General features: G+C 35.8%; 1 protein-coding gene and 1 long non-coding RNA gene across 6 annotated transcripts; one reads left to right on the forward strand and one right to left on the reverse strand.

Annotated features, from left to right (window-relative positions):
- Window positions 1-217: 217 nt before the first annotated feature.
- On the forward strand, window positions 218-4,940 carry LOC149787834 (uncharacterized). 5 transcript variants are annotated; one of them, XR_016424111.1, is made up of 5 exons: window positions 218-651; window positions 1,473-1,637; window positions 2,699-2,800; window positions 3,190-3,420; window positions 3,802-4,940. It is a non-coding gene; the product is annotated as an uncharacterized LOC149787834 (long non-coding RNA). The 5 variants fall into 5 exon arrangements; XR_016424110.1 differs by having other exon boundaries at window positions 2,699-3,420; XR_016424114.1 differs by lacking the exon at window positions 1,473-1,637.
- Window positions 4,941-5,094: 154 nt separating this feature from the next.
- LOC149787835 (P2X purinoceptor 7-like) lies at window positions 5,095-10,129 on the reverse strand. The gene is made up of 3 exons (XM_089974054.1): window positions 9,990-10,129; window positions 8,952-9,106; window positions 5,095-5,409 (listed from the first exon to the last, which is right to left on the reverse strand). Exons 2-3 carry the CDS (start codon window positions 8,955-8,957, stop codon window positions 5,152-5,154), a joined length of 264 nt encoding a protein of 87 aa, XP_089830180.1. The 5' UTR covers window positions 8,958-9,106; window positions 9,990-10,129; the 3' UTR covers window positions 5,095-5,151.
- Between the last annotated feature and the right edge of the window lie 7,237 nt (window positions 10,130-17,366).

The raw sequence follows: 17,366 nt of genomic DNA on the forward strand, positions 1-17,366 counted from the left end.
GTACTGCCTTGTAGCATCGTCAGCCCGGTGCTCTGTCTCTGCAAGTAAAGAATTTCTTTATTTTCATCTCAATTTTTTGTTGTTGCAAACGCTTATAATTCTGCCCTACAAGATCGGAGAACATGAACTTAATATGTACTGTTTAAAGGCACAATGGTGCAGAGTGTCTGTAATTTTGTGAATGTTACAGATCATGTAACTAGTGAAATGTGTCGACTTATAAGCTGAAATAATTCAAAATAACCTAGAGTTCGAGAAGATTAAATTGGGCAATTGATAAATAAACGAGAGAAAATGATTCTTTGTGGGGGCCCGCTTTAATTGAAACTTGTAGGTCACGAACTGTTACGGAAGCCTCACGTGACCACAAAAACGTATACGTCATCTTCGTCCAGTGGGCGGGTTATGAGTCACGTGGTTGTAATTTAAATATCTACTATAAACAAAAATGGCGGACACACGTGAGAGTCAAAAACGTAAAGGTCGCCCGCGCTTGTCGCTTTTCGAGAAGAAACGTCGAAAAACTGTCTGAGAAACCGAACGGGACTTATCAAGGATTTGTCTTGGGGACCAGTTTGTTCGATGGAGAGCATTGATGTAAGAGTTAGGACTGGCATCAGACACTGAAATGGCGAAGTTGTTGTTGGACAGGTAAGCCAATGTCTGTGTTATATGGTGATACACATTAGTTTCCCCAGAATCAAGTGACTGTGATGTCTGTGTATAAGTGTTCTCCATTTTTCAATATCTTGTTCCTACTGTATGTTTGAAAGCACACTGTTTTATTAATACAATGTTTGCACAAGGACTTGCTTTGTAATATGCCCAAAATAGATGTGATCGGCTGATCAGTATTTCACTCGGTCACTGCATATTGTGTATTGTATGTTGGGGTGGAATATATTATTTTTGTTTTTATAACAGCGTGCTCATAAAGGTCATTTGTACACCTGTCAATTATCTTCGTGAGACAGTTTTTTTTTGAATTCGGCGAGGGAACTTAGATACATTTACAAGCGTTATCATTATTTATATCATATCTATCCCCCCTCTCTCTCTCTCACACACATACCCCTTAGGTTAATGTGACATGCACATTACTTGCATAAAAGTTTAATAACCTTATCATGTAAACGTGATGGAACAAATAATAAGATTTTATTGTACATCTTTCAACTACTAGTAAATCTATTATAAAGCACTGTATTGACTGCAATTACAAAAGGATCTCTAGTCATGATAGGAAAGGATGTTGTAGTGCTACCAGAATATATGGCTGGCAGATTGTTATCAGTTAAAGTTTTGAGCTGCAGTCAAGTTAGTTTTATTGATGTGAATGTTTTTTTAGATCTATTATTATGTATTCTTGCGTAAATGAAGTATTTCAGTTCTAAGTGTTTAACACAGTGCACAAAGAAACAGATTTAAAACATAACTTATAATACAAATGAATATTTAATTCATATTTTAAGTTACAAAGTTACAAAGAATATAGCAAAAGATGAACCCAAGCATACAGAACTGATGGCCAGTACATTTTCATGCTTCACATCAACACCTGGCCAAGTGCTTTTGCAACATACTGAGAGAATGAAGACACCTTCAGTATCTAAAGTATTTGCTATTGAATCAGTAAGGTAAAAATGACAAATTTCTTGCAGATTTTTTTTGTGTGTGGGTGGGGATTGTCTTACAATTGTCATTCTGCTGAAAACAATGATGTAACAAATGCAATGCAGATAAAGGACATTATTATACCTGCCAGCAGGTTGAGTTCCCACTTCATGCTTTTCTTAGTTTGAGTTCGTAAAAAAACCTTGAATTTCGCTTTCTCAGAAGTGGGGTTGGGTATTTAAACTGTGTCACTTCATGCATAGAAAAAGGCATAATTTGAACTTTGTTGTTGTTGTGGGGTTTAACGCCATTTTTCAGCACACGATAGGCCATATATGGCGGCCAGTATTAATGGTGGAGGAAGAACCCGGGAAAACCCCGGAAAGAACCACCGACCCACGAGAAGCTACTGGCATGCTTTCTCACATATCTACATTGGCTGAATCTGAGACTCGAACCGGCGCAGAAAGAGGTGAGATGGCAGTGATCCGTAACGGCGAACGCTTTAGACCACTCGGCCACTCGGGGCCCCCATAATTTGAACTGTCATTGTTTTGGTTATGCAAAAAAGTTCCAGTATACTGTGCTGGCTAACCCAATAATCACAGCTGTTTTTTTTTTCCCCCCTCAATACTTAGAGGACCAGTGATTGTATATTGAAATTTTGTCTACATGCCTCATATGCTTTCTTTATGCCATTTCCCATTTATACGTGTATCTATGTCCCACATGCAGTTCTTGCTAACACCTTCTTCCCATCTATCCACTTAGCTCATGATGAATGCACATAAGACATATTTAATTTAAAAACAAAATACTGAGATAACGGTTGAAGTTTGTTTTTGGAAACCACTGGCAGTTCATTAGAACTTTATTCATTAGGACTGGTGATATAACTTATTTGGGATTTAATTTACAATAGTGTAAGTTCTTTTTAAATTTAAATTTTTATTCTTGGGAATTAAATGACTTGTTGGTTTTCACTCTTTACTGTTATAAAACTTTTGGAATTGAAAAGCTGTTTCTGTTTTGATGATTGCTCTTCATGCATTTTTAACTTTATTTTATCTACCTACTTTTCAAGGTTGCCAAACAAAGGGATAATATGGCTTTATTACAATGGTCCCAAGACATGAACCAGTTTTGGTTTTCATGCAAGACTGCTAGCAGCTATGGACAATTTTTTGTGAGTTTTCAGTCCTTTTATTTGAAACATATATGTAAACATTTGCTATTGTATACTTTTGTATGAAATTAAAATTATCAAAATTACAGTGCATAATCCTTATCTTCTGATTTCTTTTAATGTATTTTTTATCCATATATATTCATCACCAAATCTTCTAGGTATGTAGTTTATTAAAAGTAATTTATTTGAAATGTCAGAGTAATGTGGAATATTGAAGGAACAATGATCTGAGGAAAATTTGAATCCTACTACGCTAACTATTAGCCAGTTCTACAATGTAGCTTTCGCTTTATGATATAAATCACGTTGTCTTATCAATATGGGGTCACCACGACAAAAGAGACCAGCTTTAGGTGCTAAAGGTAATGATTGTGGCATTCTTTCAGAGTATCTTTAGGAGTGTCCTAAATCACATCACCAATACACATGAGTAGATCCTCTCACATGGCCAAGGCATTCATAAATGTCTTCATGAACCTTACCTGGAGAATGAAGAGCTGACAAAGCCTTGGCTTGATGAAGATGATCCCAAGAAGGAAGCCAAAGTGCTGAAAACCTTGGCACAGGTGCTCTTGGACCAAAGGTTCCTAAACAGTGGAGTATTACTTAAATTTTAGGTATGCCATTTCAGGATTGCAACAATTGCATGGTATTTAAAAGAAAAATGTGAAGAACACTTTAAATATTTTTTATTCTCAACTAAATAATAATTTACTGTATATATTTACCATTTGAAGATCTGAATAAGTTAGAATTCATAAGCTGTGTGCACATGATACATGTATAGTGACTCTCTTTCTCAAGTCTTTGGTAATTTCAGGTATAATACATGCACATAAGGTATAAACAATTCCATGACACTCTATCAATAAACACTTCAGTAAAGATTTTATGTATGCAAAAATTACCAACAGTAACGATTATTTAATAACTGTATTAATCTGTTAGCAGATTACAAATAACACATGTTACAGGATACATGTTTTTGATAATTGCAGAAGCACTGCTGAGCTTGAAGTTTTTCATCAGTAGAACATGATGTACAGTGCCAAGAGATTTTCGTACATCCCTCCTGTGTACAGGATTAGGAATGAGCTAGCTGCTTTGGATCACAATATCCATAGTGGCTGAGGTGTAATGAGAAACAAAGAAGGGGAGATGGTGTAAGCTTGTTTCACTACAGGACATTATAAATAATTTTATATATTGATTGTGCATTATGATCCCTGCCTGGAGATCAGACGAATGGAGTATTATTCACATGTACAAGTCATGAAAACTTTGTATTAGATACAAGTCATTTTGCAACAATTGGCACACATTTATATTTGTGGTAAGGAATCTTAATATTTTCATGCATACAGATCTTGTAATTAGTATTGTTATCATTCTAGTGGATATTTATTTTGATCTGAGCAATGCAAGTCTAATAATTAGATCCAGTGATATGTATAGCACTTTCCCAGGGGACTGACACACTTTATTAAGGATATATGGGGTTTATGGAATGTCCTTAGGACGTTTGGGGTAGATGCTATCATCATGATGATTACTAGCTAATACCTGTTCATAAAAACATGTTGCTTTCTGAAGGAATGGGCAAAAATGCACCCTGTCTCACATAGTATTTTGTGGATAGAACAAATAAGAACAAAAACAACCCCTCAACAACTCCTTCTTGGGAACTGATCATGAGGCTCTAATATTGGGTAAAAAGTTAATATGGGTTAGCATGGGGATGTTTGTCACACATGTTAAGAAAATAAAATTTTCTTTAAAACAGGCGTCAATGTTACAACAAAAAAAGCGGCAGATGGTCCGTCTACCCTTGCAAGGAAAAGAAAACATCCCCACATCAGGGAGCTTTTAAAGAAAGCCCTCATCTGTCAACTTGAGGGAAAGCAGGGTATGCAGAGCAGAAGAGAACTAAAGGAAGATGATCCCAGGAGAATTTGTAGAAACCTGGCACCTCAAGAACCACCATCAACTCTAGTTTTGGTGTGGTGAAGGAGATCTCTCGATTTTAGTTATGTAAAATATGAAACAGTGTCTGATATATGGAGGTGTCATCTAAGGCAGGTTACACTTTATATAATATCCTGAAATATCAGTAGTTGAAAATAAAATAATGTATATTATTATATCTGCAGTTGCTGAAAACTTTTTATATTGATTATTTATGATCTTCGTGCCCACACTGTTTATAGGCAGAAATAGACTGGTGTCAAAAAAAAATCTGAAAGCATTATTGTTTGATGCAATATTATGTGCATTTATAAGAAAACAATGAATAAAATCAATTGTATTCATTTATATACAAACTCATACATGTAAGAAAGTGTTTAAATTCATGCAAGCCTAGAGGGGATGAAGCCAGTGTATTGTCCATCTGGATATTTGTCATTTATCTGCCAGAAACAGCAAGAGGGAATTACATGTCTCTGTCCAGACCCCAGCCTTCCATGATGCCGTAGTATGAACTGCCTATAGGTAGCATGACTGTTGGCACTCATCAAGTCAGCTTTATCGTTGAGGACAAGAACATTTCGTCTGTACATCCTGGACAAGGCAAGTACAGCCTCATCAAGGATTAGATCTTGAAAAATCTGAAAAATTATTCCGATTGTAATATGCTATTTCTAAAATGTAAAAAAAATATATTTTAAGAAATAATAGGAACATGCGCTTATTAAAATGTTATTCATCTTTGATCAGCAAATTCCACTGTGAAATACACGTGGATCAAAACTGCACATGGTTTTTATTTTGACATGAACACTGAGAGTTCCATCGCAACTAGAACTGATAGTTTATGTTAAGATGGACAGCTCAAAGTTTTTGGGGAGCATTTCTAGAAGTCAGAGACTCCTGCATTGGGATCAAATAGGAATGGCTGATTGCAGCTTAGATTTGTTTAGTATAGTGAGGTACCCACATTGAAATCAGGTAATGAAAAGAATCTACTCGATGAGTATCAGTTGTAAATTAAAACAAAGTCCTTATCATTTGCATATGTATGCATGTCTGTTTTTGGATGGCTTACAATTTTAAAATTCTTTCACAGTGGTTGCAAAGAAATAACATTTACAACAATCATTATGTACATCAATTATCAATCTTTGAGAGTCCACCTTGGAAATGGAATTCATTGTAAATGTTGTATTGTAAGAGTAACTATCAAAGTTTTAATTCTCTTTGTAAATTGATGCAGTATTTTGATTTTATTGGTACAAAGTGCAAGTTGTACATAGGCATGTGCTACACATATCCTGTATACAGAAGGAGGTTTTCTGTAATGTAGCCAACATACCTGTCAAGTTATTCATACCTTTTGTGATATACATTTTGTACATAAATTTTAAGCTTTGGCAATAACACGCTCAAGGAATATATAAAAGTTATGAAAGAATTAAAGAAATTTCAAAATTGCCATTGAATCGAGTAATTTGTTATACAGAAATCATTTGCAGTAATCACCAGTTCAAAGGTGGAAACATTGAATGCCAAGCAGACTGGGCAATTAAAATTCTTACCCAAAAATGTTAGATTGGATATGAAAAAAAAAAGTTTCTTGCAAGCCTTAATGTCAGTCTAAATTCTGGATAAATAAAACAATTTAGGATTATTAAGTCCTTATTTTTATCATGATACTGCATATATAGTATTATCTTAACATATTTTGGGGCTTTAGAAATACACATTAAGGCATACATCATATTTAAAACAGAAGAATAAAAGTGTAGTATTTATTTCACAAGACTTAAATGGCTATATGAATTCTGTATATGTCTAATTTAAAAAAAAAACTGCAATCTAGTCAGGTCTAATCGCTGAACTCCAAAGTAAGATTGCATAGACTTTTTGTTACCAACTGAACCTTGTGGTACTCCATATCTAATTGTTCCAGGTTCTGACAGAACATTATTTATATAAACATGTTGTGTTCTCTCACTTAAGTTTGAAGTAAACTATCTAATTGTGTTTTCATCACATTGGTTGATTTTCAGTTTCTTAAAAGAATTTCATGTACACCAACCCATAAACTTTCCTGAAATCTACAAATAGAGATCCTATTATTCAACTTTGATCAAGTGGTTGAAGCCATTTATCAGTTAGAGAGATCAAGTCAGTCTCACGTGAATGTTTCTGTCTAAAGCCTGATTGAATAGGGTGTAACAGCAACTGTTTCATTAAATATGACATAAACGAGTCATGGACATGTTTTTCAGTCAATTTTGACAAGTTTTGGTTGTATTGAAATTGGCTGGTAGTTATCAGCATCATTCTTAGAACCAGATTTGTGCATAGGTATTACTTTTGCAGTTTTCCATATTTTGGGGACAGATGAGGTTGCAATATTTAAATTGATTATGAATGTTATGCTATCTGAAATAGCTGAGGCAGAAGTTTTAATGAGTAGTGGACCAATCTGATCAAGTCCTGTAGCTTTCTTGATATCAAGTTTACTGAGACAGTTTTTAGCAGTTTTTTTATACCTGTGGGATAGAGAAACATACCTCCTTAGGGATTTTTCAGTTCATTATAGTTGTTTTCTATCACTGGTTCTTTTAACTTAGTGGTAACGTTAGTGAAAAAAAAATCACTCAAAACATTTGCAATGTCAGTGTCATCAGTGACTTTTGTGTCATTTACCAGAAGTGAGTGAATTTTATTTGTCTTATCTTTGTGTGTTACCCCAATGAGTTCACTGAAGACTTTCCAAATAGAGTCTGTGTTGCTCTTTGTGTTTTCAAGCATTGATTGATAAAAAGTTTTTTTAATAGCCTTTTCAATCATACTTGTTATGTTATTTCCCCATACTTGATATTGTGCATGGTTTCCCATAGCCTTCAATTGGTCTCGTGTCTTCATAGTGTCTAGAATTTCAGTAGTAAATCAGTTAGGTTGGATTTCATACTTTACTCAATGTACATTTAGTGGTGCATGCTTAGAGACTACATTCATAAATCAGTCCACACTTTTAGAGCCTCACATATGTCATCAAAATTTTGGATAATATTCCATGGAACTTTATATAGGTCATCTTGAAATTGTTATTTACTTCAATTTTGGAAAGATCTGTAAGTGATAGTTTTGTGTGTATTTTTCCTATTTCTGTTGCATTTAACCTTTGTTGTCAAAAAAGTAGGATAGTGGTCACTAAGACCAACATTTGGTACATTAGCATAAGCCACATTGTTTGGTAGGTTGGTATAAATGTGATCAATAAGAGTGCTTGATATTTCTGTTACACTTGTGGGCTCATTTACTAGCTGGACTAGGCCTAATGACTCAATAAATTCCATCCAGTTACTCCTTATTTGAGTATTGAGAAGGTCCTTATTTACACTGCTGAGTATATATGTTTCTTTCTCCTGTGCATGAACATTTTCTATTTGTTTCAAAGAGTTATCATTCCAAATTGCTTTGGAGAAAGGAATGAAACCAACAAGAAATGATTCTGCATTATTTTGAGAAATTTCCACCCAAATACTCTCAATTTCATGTGACCCCAAGTCAGTTTGCCCTTCTGCATTTACATCTTGTAATGTACACAAGACACCCCCTGCTGTCTCGCTGTCCCTGCATAATGGTTTATTGTAGCCTTGACAGTGAAATAGATTATCATTGTGGCTAGCATTTAATTTGGTTTCAGTGAGTCCTAAAACATGCATATTATTTTCCTTGGAAGACAACATTAACTTAATCTGTTCTATTTTTTCCACTATACCTTGTACATTTAAGTGACCCATGTTAAAACCTTTTGTATTTAGTTTCATATCAATTATATGTATTTCATCATGCAATGGGGTACTCTATGAGATTGTCTCCATAATACTTTTACCATTTTGGTATTATATAAGGTGGCCATATAAATGAGGTGGCCTTTGTATTTTCTATGGTATCTGTGCATAGTCTTCCTTTATCAAATCATATTGGGGTGGGGTGTTGAGTAGCAACAAAAAGTAAAGCAGTTTAAACATACATTATTTGGTAAAATAACTAATCCTTTAAAACAAGTATGTATTTTGTAAGTTGTGCAAAACACTACTGACATAGATATTAGAGTCTTTGCCAAGTTACTTAGTACCAAACATTTTTCAATATTTATCAATACTTGTTTTGCAAGATATAAATAAACAATTACCCTCATTCTTGTCTGCCTTGTCTGAACTATGTGTAGAGCTTGGTCAGCTCAGTTTTTAGGCTGCACAGCATGTCTTCCTCCTCTCCCCCATCTGGTTTTTCAACTTCTTGCTCCATGCCTCATCCTTCCTCTCCCTCTTCCTCTTAAAGATCGCTCTAGAATTGAGCTTGAAAGTGAGCTGATTTAAGTCTATCTAATGAATTTTAATATGTAAATGTATTTCATAATTTGACAACTAATATATTCATGATTACTTATCAAACTTACAGGAATATAGTGCTAACTTTGGATCAGAAATTAATACATGAGAGGTTGTGATTTGATGGAAGTTTTTTGGGGCTGGATCAGGTCAAGTGTTGGGTGGGGTGGGGATCCAAAATTTAAAAAGGGCCCCTACTTTCCTCGAATGGGCACCAAAGCAAAGTCTATGTGTCTATTTACTCAGTGTGCATAGTACCCAATAAACATGTGCAAGAATAAAGCTGTGGTCAAACTTCAGCTGACAAGTGACTGTACGTTTGTGTGTGTGTACTTTTTTATGATCTGGCCCCGAGTTTTGAACCTGGATTCCATATTCTAGTCGCAGATTTAAAAAAAAAAAAGCTTATTTAAAACCTTGTGTATGTAAAGTATTAACTTGAAGAAGCACACAAATTCTTTTCCGCTTTGTTTGAAACGTCAGAAAGATGGGTGTTAGGGGTCCACTGGTGACAATCTGGTTAGAATTTATAAATTAATTAATGAAATTACTCAATTTTGAGCATTTTTAAATATCCCTGATGCTTTTCATTTATAAAATTGAGTGGTGGGGACGTGAGGGAGTACAAATTCTACTGGGTAAGAAATAGAGTGAGTACCTGTGGGTTTTTGCAATACTGTACAGAGCACGTCGATTTAAATTATTCTCGTACCACAAAAACTTTGAAATATAACTATAAAAGTAGTTCTACATACATTTCATTGTTTCCTCTCAAAATTAAAATTAGAAAGGAAAAGGATAAGAAGAAAAGAACGAGATCAGAAGAAGATCGTACTCACCGTTGTTGACATTTTGGGCGGTCTTGTAGCGTGGTCGTGTTTTACGTCATCATCTTCAGTGTTTACAAAGTGGCCTATAATTATGCAAATTTCGGTCACCGGAATTATGTGTCTTATTCATTCGGGAGTTCAACATGGAGACGATAGATTCGTTACTCTACGTACGAAGATTTCAGAGAGCTCGTATTTCATAACGAGAACCCCTACGTACTTGATATTACCCCAGAAATGCCTTTTAAATAGTATTTAATCAGTTGATATACATAAATGTCCCAACATTTTTGCAAGAAAATTCACCCTCAGCTGCACTATTGTGCCTTTAATGAGTGTCTTTCGAAAGGGAGATAACCTATTGATGAGTACGATGCAACTGGAACACATTAGGCATTTTCTGTCAAGTCGATAAATAAACCTCAGATATACTTTGCCATCATTTGTAACTACTGTATATTCTTAACCACTTTTGTCCACATGACACAATGTAGCACAACTGGAACATCGATCAACAATTTCAGTGAAGCTGAAGGAAAAAAAATCATCTGAAGTAAATGAAGGAATATATATATCAATTTGATGTAGCTAGTGATTTGTCCCGTGTTAAGTGCATTACATATGTCGCGATAGAAAAGGTCGACAATGTTCCGATTGTAATTTCTCCTTCTGCTCTACTGTGCCACGTGAACAAAAGTATTTTCGTAATAAAATTGTCAATGGTGGCGAATTCGGTCTGATATTTTTTCTGGACTCGACGGAAAAGACAGAGGATTTTCCGATTAAAGATTGAGGCGGAAGGAGTTAAACTAATGTTACGGACATTGTCTGCCTTTTCTGTCGAAACATACAGCTTTTGACAGAGTCGAATCTGCAAACCCTTCCAAATTATGTGGATTCGTACAACGACATCCGAGGTTATTTCTTGACTTGACGAAAATGGCCGAGCGATGATCTAATTCGCGTATGGTCTCAACTTTGGCAATATTTTTATACCAAAAGTCAAACAGGTCATGTATGCGTCCAACATTGCTTATTTCAGTAATGGGTGTAATTTGGTTTTAGAACTTGATTCAACATAACCTTTAAATGGCAGTTATTCACTTTATTTGGATCCTCATACATCCATATTTCTTTGGAAGGTCAATATTTGCACGCCCCGAGAAGTGCATTCGGTAAAATCAATGTTAAATTACGTGGACATTATTGGACGAAATCAACCTAACGGTGTGATGTAGTACAATCCGGATTGAATGTCGCGCGCTGTGATATCACAATGAAAGTTACGCATGTTGATAAACAAATTCGTACTGCCCGATATTGTGAGGATTAGACTCGGTGTGCTCTCTTCTAGACCCAGGTGAGTATGTGACCACCATTGTAAAAGCCGATAGCGATCGATAATTTTCGTCTGGAAGTTTCCTGATGACTGTTAAAGTGCAGATCATTCAATAATCAGGACTGTATATACTTCAGTTAAACAAAATTAGTATTAAAATTCGAAACAATAATTTATATTTAATTTAAGACGAATTCATTTATAATAATATAGTACTATGTGGTTTTAATGGAACCCAACGATGTTTAGGACCAATATCTTTTTCATAGAAGTTATTCGGCTCGCATCCGAAAGAGATGAGAACTTCCCAGTTGTCAGCACTCGTGTAAACACAATCAGTATTTACATTTTTTAAGTTAAGCCGATCAATCGATCGAATCGTTGCTGGCGCTAGACTTGTTCAATCAGACCTCTCGCCTGGTTGTGTGAGATCTGCCTTATACAAGCTGGTAAAGGTCTAAATAAACGATCGTAATATATGATAAACTCGTTGACTGGTTGACAAAATAACTAGTCTTCTGAATAAATAAATCAGATCACATAAATTTACTCTAAACAATGTTTTGTTAATGTGTTAAACCGATACATTAAATGCGTATAGATCATAAAGATTTTTGTTTCTAGTCGAAATTTTGCACCAATGCATTGTAACGTATTTTAAGAATCAGTTACATATAAATGCTACTGGTCCTGTCCAGAATCAATTTTTCCTACATTTCGTCATACAAGAAGACCAAATGCAGCGAATGACTCAATGATAAATGCAGGTATACGTGAATCAAAACTGAAAAAAAATGAAGATAAATAGAAAATAAGAAGTCTATACAAATATCAAATTTTATTTAAGTTCATCATATCATGGTCACTGTTTACTGAGCAGGACAATGATGTCCACTGTGTAGATTATCCAGGTCTTATACATACCTCTTCTACAGTACAAGTCACATAGCTTATGTACGCAGTCTACGTCATTTTGGCAGCTACAGGTGTCATTTTGGAGAATTTGACTACACATACCTTTATATGGAGTTTATTCACTTTATTTCAGTGGCGTCACTCGAGTTGGTGTCACCCAGTGCGGTAGCTCATGGTGTCACCCCCATGGTCCTCCTTCCGTAACAGACCATACAGAATCCTTAGTAATGTCATTTTGGTGTCACACCCTCTGATGGTGTCACCCGGTGCAGTCCGCACTCCCCGCATAATCCTAGCGACGCAACTGTGTGTGCCTGCTAGTCATGTATTTAACTATGATCGGTTATCCGCTTATGAAATCCGACTAGACCGAGCAGTGTGTGCTCTGTAAAATTTGCATTTTTCATTTTGGTGTCACCCCTCTGAGATGGTGTCACACGGTGCGGTCCGCCCCCCCCCCCCCCCCGCACCGCCCTCCCCCCCCCCCCCCCCCCCCCAGCGACGCCACTGCTTTATTTCGCGCCTTGTCCACCCAAGTGCTATTGAAGATTATCGCATAAATTCTCAGAAAAAGCTTAACGGCAAATTCAGCGATAACATACTTCGACATCTTTAGGCATAGTCAAGCAAGCGGGATGATTCGTTTAAACCAGAGTCAGTTATGTAACTTCGTTTATATCTTCTGCATGGTGTATCAGATAATTTATTACAATTCGTACATACAACTTATATTTCCCATACAAGTATGCGCTTTCATACATGTAAAATACTAGAAAGGCGGCTGTCAATTCAGATTTATTTTTTGTTAAATCGTACATAAAGCTAAACTAATACACGAGTTACTTCCCTTATTATCGCACCTTGCTGATCGGATAGCTACGCTCTGGAATAAGCTTTAATCTGGTCAACCTGCTGAAACTAAAGAGACAGATAAAGGCAGAATCATCTCTACTAACATTGACAAAAATGCATATATAATTCATAGATATCATTCAATAAGATGACATATCAGAATCTGCTGAAATTACAGATCATCAGAACGACAGTACATCATATCAATGTCATGAACACAACGTAATGGAACGTGTCGTCTCAGCCTGCACTGGAAGATGAAAGTCATTTCAAAGGCGATGGGAATGAGCGATCTAAAACTGACTTAACGATCGAAGCAAGCAAACAACTAGAAGATGATAACACGTTCATCGAGACGAAACAAAAATGAAAAATTTGATTTTAAAGGATTATACAACCTTCAATCAAATGTTGACAATCTAAAAAAGTAAGAATTTACACGTTTTCCCAATGCCGATGTGTTAACTTAATCGAGCGACATATGAGTAGCAACAGTGAATATGTATAGAAAGAAAATGAATTTCAATAGTGTCTTGTAGAATGAATGATTTTTCCCAAGACAGAGCCTATCATTTGAATATTTCTGTGCCTACTGTGCAAAGAAGTTTTCATAATAATCTGAATGTACTCTACATTAGACTTGACGTTCTGAATGTGTGTGTGTGATTTAGGTTTTTAACGTAGCTTTAACAATTTTTCAGTCATATCGCTACGATGTCTAGCACTGAAGCATCATGCCGCAGACGTGTAGAATTGATGCCCCACCGAGTCACATTATCCTGACACCAGACCGACCGGTCCTAACTCTAACCTCTTAATGCTGAGCGCCTAGTGAGGTAGCTGTTAGTACCATTTTTTAAAGTCTTTGGTATGAATCGGCCGGGGTTTGAACCCGCGACCTCCGAGGCGGACGCTCTAACCACTAGGCCACCGGAGCGGTTCTGGAACGATGGCCAAAGCGAGAGCACGTGAGAAAAAATAGTTGCTGTGCTCGAATTATTTACAGAGAGGCCGAGCGGTGCTCCTAACAAAGTGTACACATATTCCAATTACAAACATAACTAGACTGTGAAGTATCTAATAGGCATTGCCCCTCAAGGTCTTGTTACATTTACTTCTGACGGATGGGGGGGGGGGGGTAGAACCTCTGACAAGTATGCCAAAAAAAAAAAAATTAAAAAAAATCAAGACTTGCCAGTAATCAGCTGCTAGGTGATATTGTGATGGTTGACCGAAACGTCAACAGAGAAAATGCAGTGTTATCAAACGGAATTCACCATTCCTAACTGTATACGAGAGGCATCAGTTACATCACTCGAAGGTGAGAAAAAATGCATTTGTCCTAAGTCACGTGAACGTTATATGGGTCTCGTTTTGCCAAACTTCAGACGTTGCTAGGGCATCATCCCTATTGAATTTATTGAGCTAAGACACGTAGGAAGTGTTAAAGCTATTGACAAGATTGTTAAAGCAGCTTGCTGTTAACACATTCGTGTCCTTCATTTGTTCCATTTGAGTGAAATAGTGATATGTCATAAATTGTGCATGTTTATTTAGCTGAAAATTATCTATAATTGTATGTTAAACTGGTATACCCATGTGTGTGTGTGTGTGTGATTTGGATTTTTAACGTAGATTTAACAAGTTTTCAGTCATATCGCTACTATGTCTGCAGAGTGGTAGTTTATAGTCATGCCTAGCACTGGGGCATCATGTCGCAGACATGTAGCATGATGTCCCACCCAGTCCCATTATCCTGATACCAGGTCGACCAGTCCTTACAACAATCTATTAATGCGCCAAGTGAGGCAGCTATTAGCATTATTTTTGTAAGTCTTTGGTATGACTCGGCCATGGATCGAACCCACAACCTCTCGCATCCGAGTCGGACGCTCTAACCACTAGGCCATCGGAGCGGCCTACCCATGTAAAATGTATAAATTTACAAATAAATTGCAACGTATCCAATTTTTTCTTTTTCTTTTTAGCTGATAATAAAATATTTTACTCAAGGGGGCATCGATAATGATAGTGATACGTAACCGGCAGATATGTATTGTACGTGATATAGAAAGCCAAGAATCCTACCAAACATTCAATGCTGAATGGAACATCATAGCTTATATTGATTTCTTCTGAATATGTTGCTGCATATAAGATAAAAATAAATGCCCATCTTTTGCACGTCTAAACAATGTATCTGTTGATCTGTATGTGTTTTCCTTGTTCAACACCACATTATTTAATGGGAATAATCTTGAACTTTTAGGACTATTTCTGATTTTATTTACAATACTGTAAATTCTGTTGTTATTTGTTTACATTTTTAATTCGTACTCAAAGGAAAAAAAGCATTTGTTGAATTTTACAAAACGTTTTAGTCGTAATACTCGATACTCCTCTATCTGATTGCCCACTGCTGTTTTGTAGAACAAAATAAATTCATCTTATATTTTCATCACCAGATAATTGTGTATTTATTCTTTCAGCATTTCCTCCAGTATTCAACTGCTCCAGTTCCATCATTATAACGTTGATTATTGCACTTAACACATCAACTGGTCTAGGTTTGCACTTAACACATCAGCTGGTCTAGGTTTGCACTTAACACATCAGCTGGTCTAGGTTCTCACTTAACACATCAGCTAATCTAGGTTTGCATTTAACACATCAGCTGGTCTAGGTTCTCACTTAACATATCAGCTGGTCTAGGTTCTCACTTAACACATCAGCTGGTCTAGGTTCTCACTTAACACATCAGCTGGTCTAGGTTCTCACTTAACACATCAGCTGGTCTAGGTTCTCACTTAACACATCAGCTGGTCTAGGTTCTCACTTAACATATCAGCTGGTCTAGGTTCTCACTTAACACATCAGCTGGTCTAGGTTCTCACTTAACACATCAGCTGGTCTAGGTTCTCACTTAACACATCAGCTGGTCTAGGTTCTCACTTAACACATCAGCTGGTCTAGGTTTGCACTTAACACATCAGCTGGTCTAGGTTCTCACTTAACACATCAGCTGGTCTAGGTTCTCACCTAACACATCAGCTGGTCTAGGTTCTCATTTAACACATCAGCTCGTCTAGGTTCTCACTTTACACATCATCTGGTCTAGGTTCTACAAATCCATGAGATACAGTTTGATGTTGTTTTAGGTCCATTATAAATTATAAATCATATATTTAATTTTTACAATAATATATCCATATTCATGATTATCAGTCGATGGAAGTGTTCACTGAGACAACATCTATCGTAGTTGAAAGTAAATGTGAAACTTGTAAATTGATTTTAAAAACTTTGATAAATGGCAGTACGAAATTTCCCGTCTTGATAGTGTCACCCATACTGCCCAGTTTAAGTGACTAAGACAAAAATTCACATCACACTGTACTCTAAATCTAATCATTATTCAATCATTATCAAAGTTTTAAAATGTAATCATCAAAAACATCTATCGGTTTTTGTGAAAAGTGTCTGTTTTTTGGTAGTATCTCTTGATTTGTTAAAATTCGTTTTCTATTCCGTTTTGTAAATAATGCAATAAACTTTGAAAAAATTATGGAGGACCAGTTGTTACCTTGGTGAGCTAGTTTTTCTCACTCCAAAAATGACAAACGTGAATGGTCAAGCCGTCATAAGCCTGCTTTACTTTACAAAAAAACCTGGATTGTAAAGTTTCGTTGAGCTAGTTTTCTTTATATATAATTAAAAGTCGTAAAACACATTCCTAGATAAGTGCTCTTTTAAAATGGTGGGGGTCACATTTTTGTGACCTAGGGGTATTTACTTGTTTATTTTTTTTTAAATTAAAAACTCGTTAAAAGTGGTCGAGTGATAAGTGCTTTTCGAATATGGTGGGGACACATTTTTGTCAGCTAGGGGTATTATTGTTTATTTTTTAAATTAAAAACTCGTTAAAAATGGTTGAGCGAACTAGTATTGATTATGCATATTTGCTGATATTACACAAGAACTAAGACTTTGATTTAGTAAGATATTCATTCTGTTATGTATATATCTATAATGTTTATTATTATCATGATTAGAGTTTGCATGGGTAATTTAGTCAATAATATTTTAAATACTAATTTTCTTTATGAATGTGTTCGTACTTTAAAGATTAAGTAATTCTTGTTTAAATTGATTCACAGTTTAAAGGCTGAGTTGTATGCTTCCTGAAGTAAACATGTTGATTTGATTTGACTTCATGACTTGAGTTTTTGAAAGTCAAGAAAGACCTAATTTCTGATCGGCTAATATTAAAACACCTGATG

Source organism: Sinohyriopsis cumingii, chromosome 11, assembly GCF_028554795.1.
Source record: "Sinohyriopsis cumingii isolate HCF-2022 chromosome 11, ASM2855479v2, whole genome shotgun sequence".
NCBI classification, from domain to species: domain Eukaryota; kingdom Metazoa; phylum Mollusca; class Bivalvia; order Unionida; family Unionidae; genus Sinohyriopsis; species Sinohyriopsis cumingii.